We start from the raw sequence: 10807 nt of genomic DNA on the forward strand, positions 1-10807 counted from the left end.
CAGCTATGGACATTAAGTCACTGATGTCTTACAACCTGCTTGATACTATCACCTTCTTTTGGAGATACACAAATACAGACAACAGAAATACACATAGAGCACCACAAACACATTTATGCATGGTCTATCATGAAGAAAATCAAATTTTCAATTTACTTAAAGAGCTTCTTTATACAGGTTCTACAAGTAGGTCATCTATCCCTTTATACAGGGGATCTACATGCAGGTCATCTACAGGATGCAAATCTCACCCCAGCCACACTCCCATTCACACACAACCCTTTCAAAATCCTCTAAGGCTGACAGCATCAGGGTTGTGTTTGGTCCATGTCCTGGTCACAACCCCTGCCTGAGTCATTACCTGGGCTCATCAGCATTAAAAGCCTCTGTATTAAATCCTCCAAGATGCACCTGAGGGCCTTTCCCAAGCCGGAGAGGATTGTTTTGCAAATGGTATAGCATGGCTTGTGTCAAGAGTGCATTCGGTGCTTTGGAACTATTATCTTCATGATGCCAGTGGCACTTTACAGCCTTATTGTCTTCCTCGTCTTCTCTGTAAGTTGTAAAGGACCCAAACCATGCATTAGTCTGGCATGATTTCAAACACCCCCCAAAGCACGAGTATAAGTGAAACAGTGTTTTTGTTCATGCTGTCCTTTTTATTCTCTCAGACACACTAAAGCTTTGAGAATCTTATTTAATCGTACATTCTTATCTCTAACTGTAATGTGTCATTTCTCCCTTTCTGTTCCTCATCCTTTTGGTCACCCATTAATACACAGGTTGCGAGAAACCCACCGGGCGGCTATTAAAGTGATCCAGAGAATGCGCTATTTTGTGGCCAAAAAAAGGTTCCAGGTAAGACTGACTTAATTTTATTTTTACCTCCCAATAAATTGTACCCTGAAATTAGAAATCCCCTTGCAGTGGGGGCAGGTAACTTTATATCTCGTGCTGAGCTCTTGGCTGTGGGATTTCAGTGTTAAGGTCAGATCACTTATCACCATAATGTGAGTAATTATAAACTGTAATTGCGCCTCCATGAGGAGTTCCAATGTAATTGGGGTTTAATGTCTCTCTCGGTGCCTGTTGAAGAGCTGGCCTCATCCTAAAAGGTCTTTATCCATGGCAACAGAAAACTGCTTTTCTATTTGTATTATATTTGTAACACACAGCATGTACTGGTTTCTGGCTTGAGGGCAGAAAGGCAGCACCTCCTAAAAGGCAGCTTAAGTCTTTTTCCAGTCTCTCAATACAAGTGTTCCTAATAAAAGTGAGTGAATATGTAAAGTGAGTTTTGTGCCAGCGAGCATTCAGAAATATTAGAATATAGACAGACTGGAAATAACTGCTAAGAAATGACTGCTATGATTGGCTGCAGATTTAATGTTGTGCAGTAACTGTTGAGTGGTCAAACATACAGCTTTTTTTCTTTAATCTCACTGGATCCATTAAATTCTGCAGGCCAAACAAACAAAATACTCAAAGTTCTAGTTTGTTTGGACATATTACATCCAACTGCACACACATTTGTGTTGATGTCAAATTTGCATCCCACACACTCTTCACCCTCTTCTATTAGACACTCGACCACTGGTCCTTTTTCTGTTGCGCTTTCTATCTTTGTCCTCCTTCCCTCTCAGAGTCCTTTCATTTGCCTTTGGCTTACCACACTTACATGTCTCTGAAATCCCCTCACCCCTCCTCCCCTCCACCTCTCACACACTCTTGTGACACCAAACACATAATCATGACCGTGTGTCAGACACTGGCAGCCAGTTTCATGACTAATGTTTGCTCTTCTTTGAGCAGATTTACTCCTGTCTGACTTGGGAGTTCTTTTACCAGAGATGTGTGAATGTTTGCATTTTTTTTGCTTAAGCAACTGAAGCCTCATAACAAACATGTGACTTCCCACATTCTCCACATGTTGCTTGGAGTCATCAAATAAAGTCAAACAGCTCAGGGTGTCAGAGTGCAGGTCTAATCAGGTTCAAAAGCGAGGAATCAGTGCTTGAGTGCTTGATCAATATGAACGTTTGGTGTCGGCTCATGTGGGTGGCTTTTCTTCAAAGCTAAACCCAAAGCATAGAGGTCTTAGTGCTCTTTGATCTACAGCAGGATAAATATGAGGTGATGAAAGTTTATGTAATGTTCATAATTACGCAGTCATTTACTCATTTTCTCGTGCGCTTATGTGTTTAGTTTTGCTACCTGAATGCCATTTATTTTTGTAATACAAGGGTTTCCTTGTGCTGAACTTATAATATAAGGAAAGACAAGTAGAAACACGCCACTGACCATGTTTGTGTGTTTGCAGCAAGCACGTAAACCATATGATGTCAGAGATGTGATCGAGCAGTACTCTCAAGGCCATGTCAACCTCATGGTGCGCATCAAGGAGCTGCAGAGGAGGTGGGATACTGCAGCCAACTTCACTTTCAACTTCACTTCACTTTTCACAAATTTCTGTGAAATAAATGCTCCAGATCTAAAAACTTTGGAGGTTTTTATAACTGTTCTACATTATAACATTAAGCCATTAAAAAAAAAAAAAAGTATACTAATTTGAAGTATGTTACTTCTGGACGGATAATTAGAAAAATGAATATATATCACACTAATTAATCTGCTTTATCTGCCTTCCATAGACTGGATCAGAGTTTGGGGAAACTGTCCTTGTTCCAGACAAGCTCAGGTAAAGTTTGTAGTACTCTTTCTTTGTCACAATAAAGAGAACATATCTATTTTTTTATTTATACTAGGAAGGCTTAAGGCATTGTGTATAACACCAACAGACTACAGAATAAATGCAAAAGCTATCATTATACCAGATTTGCCATTGGATTGAATATTTTTTGAAATATACAAACTAAACTTTTATTGAGATATTTTCCGATTTAATTTAATACTTTATTCCCTTTTGGAAAAAAAAAATTACCAAATGTATTGTTCTTAGAGTCATATGAATTTTTACCAAGTTTATTCATTAATTTTGCATGCCTGCATGTAGAAAAATCAATAACATTTAGAATCAAGAAGACAAAAAGACATAAACTATTATTCTTTCCGTTTGTAATAATTAATGATACATCATGAACAGGATCAGCACCTTCACCTCATGGATTATGATTATTTAATTTTTTGTTTCAGAGAGAGCTAGAGATAAAGGCACAAATACAATTGGCTCCCGACTCAAAAGGATGGAGGACAAGGTAAGGCCTTGCATTTTTGTTTTCAGATTACGATCCTAAATTTAGCGCCAATGTTCATATTAATTCCTCTTTGTGCCTCTGGGAAAACATGGTGGGAAAGTCATTTTCATTTTGAAGTGACTCACACTTGAAATTCTTCTTCAGTCTCTGACCGTGTTCCCCACAACAGCTGACACCGTAGTTTGTTGTTGTTGTTGTTGTGCTTTTTTACAGAATAATCAGGGCCAAGACATTTCTATTTGGTTTCACAGGTTAAGATTAGGAATAGGTTATGGTGTAGCATTTAATTGGCTGTTATAAAAAAAATATATGTCAGTGGAAAGTCCTCACAAAAATACTTTAACAAACATTTGTGTATGTGTGTGTGTGTGTGTGTGTGTATGTGTGTGAGAGAGTGTGTGTGTAGCCTCTTAACTGACTTGACTGACAGCCAGGGACTCAGGAGCTTTACAAACACTCACTATGCTCCTGTTCATTTGCCACTCTGGCCCTAAATCCCTTTACAAACACTTTTTTATCCCAGACATGAACTCCGGGGAAAACACACACTTACTGACGTACTCCCCCCACCCTCCACCCCCTGCTTCTGTCTGCCCTGCATTCCCACTCAGTGTCTCATATACTCTCCTTTTCTCTGTAGTCATGTAAATGTAATGTAATCCAATGCAATGTAGTCATCTTTCTGTATCCTTCTGACTGTCTAAATACCATGCCTATAATGATTCAAATGAATACCGATAAGTTGCATCAAAAAGTATTCCTAAGACAACATGCATGTTTTTTTTAAGTCAGGTAATGAAAAAACTTTTCATTGACCACTGAGTGCACTGGGGGGTTTGGTATACCTAGCACGCTGAATTAGCAATTAATTCACTTATTCTCTCTCAGTATCACATAAGCTGCAGTAGCAGACCAGATGTGTTTGCCTAGTTTTTTACTCCATAACGACTCATTTTTTAGTTACCACATAGACTGTGTTGACTGTTGTCCAGTGATGACAGGATGACCCACCCCACAATCTATTGCTCTTCTTTCCATAGTACATTGGTAAACAGGAAGCAGACAGTGTGGACATAAACAGGAACAAATAGCTGGAGCTTTTTAGGCAAGCAGGCGCCTGAGGCATTCCTCTGACTTGCTCGTTGTATTCTGCTCTGCCACCCACTGTGATACCGGCATTACAGTATGTGGGACAAAGACATATTACACGAGATATCACACTCATATTATATAGCCATAGAAAACTATGCACAACATGTAGAAATATTGAGTATGATCATAGATTTGTATATAAACACATTCAGCTCCAGTGGTGAAACGTTTGTCCAGTGATGATTAGTTTGGATATTGATCGGGAGCACTAAAACCAAATTTTACTAGCCATTAATAACTCCGGTACTGTTGTGAAAGCATTAGGTTTTAGGCTTATAATACTCTCCTTGTATAGACTTAAGCCTAAAAAGATTACACGTACACATGGGAACACACTCACTAACGGGAAGACGGATAAGCAGCACAATTTGTGCTTCCTAATTTTTTTTTAACAATTGTTTAAAACACGTAATTATGTCGTGTCCCTTCCTGAATAACAAGTACAGCAAACAGAAGAACCCATTCTTTCTGTCAGTGAACATACAACTTTCTGATGTTTCTCCCAAACTTTGGTAAAACTTTGAGTGTCAGCTGCAATTTGAGGGGAAAGTAATGATGAAAAAACATAATTATTTAGAAAGTAGTGCACTTTGTTCCTGATTATTATGCCTCCTATTGTATTTCATATGACGCTGTGGAAGACATGCCTGAGTTGACATGAGAGGAACCAGACACAAAAATAGAGCCAGTTCTCTTCTAAATGAGTCATATAGTACGGAGTATTTTAAAAAGGTGTTCATTATGAGCATGAGGGCCTTTTTTTTTTAAATTATATTTATATATATTACATACGCACGTCTGTAGAATTAAACCTATGGAGAAGTCCATTTCTGCCAGCCAGCCCATGTTATTTATGAAGTCCCATACTTGTATATTATTCTACACTACGTTTGTGTGTACATAACTGTCTGACTACAAATGTAGTATGCTAAAATCCATTTGTCCAACAAAGTTTGTTTCAGCAGACATTTATTGCACAAACCTCTCCATGCACCACAGAACAGAGGGGATAATAGTACTGCATCCATTTTCCCTCTTCTGACCCCGTGTCAAAACTGTATCACAATAAACTAAAAAGGACGCATGGCAACCTGGGAGGGTAAAAGCTAGCATGTGCTTCTTCTGAGACATTTGAAACCAGCAACTGTCACGTTTTTCTTACCGAATCTCTGTTATTTCACAGGGCAGCTGAACACATTCAGAGGAAAGCAGTAACTGTCAGCTGCCACATACACAAGCTCACAGACGTCCATGTCACTCTATGTGGCGCTCTGATTGACCGAGAAGAGTGTAGTGCAACATGACAAATTTGGATCCAATGTGCACTTTTAGCATAATGTTCTTTACATAGCTAAACAGAGGTCACTATTTCAATTTGTCATGATTCATAATTATTGTCTAGATTAGTATATATAATATTTTTAGGTCATAGGATATGATTTCATACACAACTTGTAAACATCTGTTTTAAAATAGATGACTACATAATATATACGATTATAAATAACAAGTAAAATTCTTTGCAATGGCAGATGTGTTCCTGTCAGCTCTCAGCTGTAAGCAATCATATCCAGCAGTCTCATTCCACTCCATTAGAGCTGGGGTTTTGTCTCTCCATGGTTAGAAGGGTGTATATTTGTATATCTGCGTCTACGTGGGAGAGCTTGTACATGTTTACATGTCAAGTCCCATGCCATGTGGATGGCTGCGTGTGTTTGTGAATGTGTTTGCGAGTGTGTGCCTTAACGCTACCTCGATATAAACTATGTTGTTGCTCAGAGACATGTTGTCATCTGGTGATTTGTAATAGGGTGGAGATGGACTCGGCTCCAGAGATTACTTAACATGGAAGGACACTCAACCTCACAGCAGTATATCTCCATATGCATCTAAACATGTAACGGTAATATGTCGCTGATTCATGTCTGGACAAATTAATTAGGAAGAAAAGAAGGCACCATAGTCATTGGATGTACTTTATCTTTACAATCCTAAGCATTATATGCCAAGTAGGTATAAATGATGATATGCTTCTGAAATGGGAACTATGGTATGATATGAATGACAGATACATAAAGGGATTTTTTGTGTTAAATTCTGATAAAGTGTTAACAGTTTGGGAATGTCAACAAAACCAGCACTCACTGGAAGTACTGGAATAACTAAAATGACTAATTCAGCAACCATCATACAACAAATTGTCCATTGTATTAAAATGAACAGACTGTAAAATAATGTTTCTGCATTGTTTTTAAAAACCTATTTTATAATAGATGGTTATAGTAGGTTATAGTAGTATTATCTGTTTCTAGGGATGTGATAGCTTATATTATCTGTTTCTAGGGATGTGATAGCTTAGTTGTTAAGGCATTGGACTACTGATGGGAAGGTTGTGAGTTTGAATCCTGGCTCCCCCAAGCTGCCACTGCTGGGCCCCTGAGCAAAGCCCATAACCCTCAATTGCTTAGTGGTATAAATGTAAAATTTAGGTATCTCCACAAGGTTATTAGATTGCTAGTGTCCCTGCAACAAAAAATGTGCGAGAGAGAGAGATTACAATATTTTTCATCTGTCTGTTATCAGCTTCCTGGGCTTCAGGAGAATTCAGAATACATAATGAATGTGCCTGAAACCACAATGTCCTGTTTAATTCTATTTTATTTGTATAGGGCCTAAGACCTTGTCACAAAGCAGCTTTACAGAAATCCGGATGTAGATTTATATTTAGATTTCTAGTAAGCAAAGCCAGAGGTAACAATGACAAGGAAAAACTCCCTGAGTTGACATGAGGAAGAAAGCTCAAGAGGAACCAGACTGCTTCTGGGTGACATTATAAATCATTACTCATTTACAGTATACTTTAATGTCAAACAGTACTGAGTGTTTAGTATAAACATATTATAAATAGGAGTTCTAGGATGAGCATAGGGTGGTGTTTATGATTACAGCAGGAGTACATGTACAGATCTACAGTATTCAGGTGATTTTTACTAAATCTCTACTAAATTGTTTTCCAATTTAGTGCAAGTGTCTATGAGTGTCTATGTGAGACCATCCAGAACCTCAAAGCTTAGAAAATGATTAGATGGATGCTTGTTACAGAATTTGTTCAAAGATCTTGTCAAAAACCTACATATCTAGCTATTTTGTATTAGAGGTAATGTACTTTACCTCAGAGTATCTCAACAGGTTATATTCCTAAAGATTAGCCGAGGTCTAACTTTACATCTCATGTCTTGTTTTCAGATCTTACACATGGACAAGACACTAAACCGCATTGTGGACTCTATGAACCTCCTGCTGAAGAGGGAGAGTGATGTGAGCAGTGTGGCAGGAGCAACACAGGGTGAAAGGGCCCACATGCTAACACGCGACCTCAGTCTGCCCACGTATGACCAGCTCTCCACCCCATGTCCATCTGCCCTCGAGGACAGCTCCTGAGCTGAAGCAGCTCCCAAAAACAACTGAATCAAGTGCCTTGAGTGGGGTGAGGTTTGTGTTGGAGAAGAGTAGACACAGACAAAAGAACACTGAGTCAGAGCTTGATTAGATTTACTCAGGTGGACCAATCATATCAAGTCACTTGTAAGATGAATTTAAAAAGATGTAATCTCTCATGCACATAGTATGACGTGGATTACTGTTTTGGCTTGGTGTGTTTACTGTATAAGGAAAAATATGTGAGATCATTTTTAATTACTTCAGTTTCTTCATTTACTGATTAAAATTAAATCAGGGTTTTTTGTTAGGTTTTGATGCAAGGTACGGGGAAGCTTGTGGCAAGCTATGCACATCCAAATGGTTGCATAAATATTTATTAGATCCAGTCATTTGGGGTGGTTTTGCAATCTGTACATTTGAAATCTACTTTATTTATTAAGGCATGTATACATTGATTCACAAATGTATACATGCATACTTGTACTGATTTTCTTTCACATGCTAAAGTATTAGTGTTGTTCAAATAATGAGCCAGGTGTTGTTTACTGGTATATTCCAGAAGCAACACTGCTAAATTCTTTTTTTGATTTTTATACATGCTCTTTTTTCTGTTCTCATTAATAAATATTAACTATCACTAATGAATTTGTTTGTATTATTTTGTTCAGTGAGGTCTCATCTTGAAACTGTTTCTGTGGTGTGTCTGTGGGTTTCCCGCTCTTTTCTGGGCCATACCCATATATCTTTTTGCCGGTTCGATGGTGATGTGGAGGCATTTATGGCATTCAGGAACGGTTGTAATCCTTTTTCTAAAAAGTCTTTCAGCTACGCTTGAATTCCTTTAGTGTATCCTGACAGATCAATGACTTACGCAGCACACGACCATATGGACAGCACCATGACCTGTGACCTCTCTCCGATACCTCTGCTCTTTTGGGTGAAGGGGCTTGTTTCTATGGAGATGACTTCATGTGCACCCCCTGACCCTCTCTTGTGAAGGAACATGGCCATTCCTCTGCTTCTTTTAATTATTGCTTATCATATTGACTAGAGTTGCCAGTAAGATGTATAACCAATGCTTTCACAAACTGCTCATGTATAGTTATAGTGAACTGATTTTTCAAATAGGGAATTATCTTGTTTCTTAAGGTATCTAGTATCTAGTTTAGAAAGTTTCAACTTAAGAACAACTGTCCAAACCACTTTGACCTAATCAAGTTTGAAGAAACTCTGTTGGATGGAGTAAACACATTTCACGATTTAGAAACCAGTAACTAGTCATTTTTAAGACTTTTTGGAAGCAGTTTCTTAAAACTCACTTCATGAAAAAAAACTTTGGGTTAAAAGTTACGCCAGATTTTGTTTTCCTCAAAATAATTGTTAATTCTCCTTTTTTTACAAAACACATTACTATATAAACTATTAAGTGCTGATCCGAAGCATATAAAGTCAATATGATACTGACCGTTGCAGTATCATCAGAAAATAACTTCACATGACTTACTTCCTCATAGTGACTAATATCAGCTGTTTCTTTCTGAGGTTTAGACAAAATTATTTCCTGCAATACTTATTCGACTTTTCTTTTTTTTTTTATGTTTCTTCTAATCAGTATTCCCTAATCTGCTGATAATACATACATATCTGTGTGTATAAAAGCACAAGACAAGCATGGCTCAAGCCTCTTATATAACCCTCTTTCATAATGACTCAAAAGCATTTAAAGCATGTAGTCCTGACACGGCTGACTCTCAACACAGAAGGGTTTAAATTCTTAAAAAATAGAGCACAGAAGGTGAGTGAGTGACAAGAGCCAAGCATGGCCAGAGCACTGACTGTTCTTTAGACTTTGCTACCCTGCAACAAGACAACTGTGTCAACAGTAAAGGCAAGAGGACAACAGAGCGGGTAGGCAGCATGGAGGGCAGGCCTTGCTACTGTGGGGGTCTGGGCCATATGCCGGCACATAAATGATGGGCCTTTGTTATGCGTTTAAAAGGACGCACTGCTGCCACTTTTTCTGAGACTGCTGAGCAAACTTGGGGAGCAAATGCTATTAATTCAAGCTAGTGAACCCATAGAGGTGTATCCAGCCTTAAAGACACAGCTTGCCAATGCCTCTGCAAGTTTTATGGGCCAAATGATTCAGAGAGAAAAAGAAGTGCCTTGACATGGGAAGAGGCTGAAGTATCTGCAAGATCGATGGTTTGATGGTTTGGCAGCAACTTGGAAGCCTGATAGAATTATAACAGGGTTAACAGCGCTGGGAAAGTGGTTTCTTTGATAACAGAAAATGAGCTTTCCCACATGAGATCATTAAATGCTGTAATTTGACATCCTGTATTAAGCGACCATGCTATGTTTGGTATAAAATTGGAAAGTAAATTTCAATTTAGCAAGTATGAATGGAATACCCATTTTACGCAAAAGTAATCTTAATGAACTAAGAGTTGGGCAAAAGAATCGATTCAGATATGAGACCTGACTACACTGAGGTGTGTGCAGATTGCTAGAGGCTGAATGGCTATGGCTCTTTGGGATTTCTGCAAGTCAATCTGTGAGTCCCAAGAGTCTCAGAAAATCATCCATCTGGTTAGAAATCCCACTGGTAATGGTACAGCATATTGACAATCTGGACATAATGATTTTATTGTATAAGATCAAATAATGAGGTCCCAGTTTAACCCTCAGGGCGGGCAGACCTATAAATTGTTTAGATATATCTGAACTACATGAAGTTTTAACATAAAGTACAAAATCAGTATACCATGTCAATCCAACTACCGAAACAACAACAAAAAAACCCTGCACTTCGGAATCTCAAGGACTAAAATATTCTCCATCTTCAGGCAGAGATTTGCTTTCTTGTGTAAACTGGACATATTCTGTAAACATATATTGTTCTGCTTTTGCTTTTAAATCGCGATGGCAGTTTAATCCTGCAATCCAGCAGTTTTATTCCGCTTGCTGGCGAAAATGTAATGTCATCAGCTCAGCTG

At 38.4% G+C, this 10807-nt stretch overlaps 1 protein-coding gene across 2 annotated transcripts in view; it reads left to right on the forward strand.

Moving 5' to 3' along the window:
- kcnq1.1 (potassium voltage-gated channel, KQT-like subfamily, member 1.1) overlaps positions 1–8456 on the forward strand; it is a 35845-nt gene extending 27389 nt beyond the window's left edge. For both annotated transcript variants that reach the window (XM_058381985.1, XM_058381986.1), the window contains exons 13-17: positions 783–858; positions 2321–2415; positions 2652–2698; positions 3154–3215; positions 7614–8456. In XM_058381985.1, coding sequence (XP_058237968.1) covers positions 783–858; positions 2321–2415; positions 2652–2698; positions 3154–3215; positions 7614–7808 — 475 coding nt within the window. In that variant the 3' untranslated portion in view covers positions 7809–8456. The remainder of the gene's footprint in view (positions 1–782; positions 859–2320; positions 2416–2651; positions 2699–3153; positions 3216–7613) is intronic.
- Positions 8457–10807: the final 2351 nt, after the last annotated feature.

This window comes from Hemibagrus wyckioides, linkage group LG27, assembly GCF_019097595.1.
Source record: "Hemibagrus wyckioides isolate EC202008001 linkage group LG27, SWU_Hwy_1.0, whole genome shotgun sequence".
Classification (NCBI taxonomy): Eukaryota; Metazoa; Chordata; class Actinopteri; order Siluriformes; family Bagridae; genus Hemibagrus; species Hemibagrus wyckioides.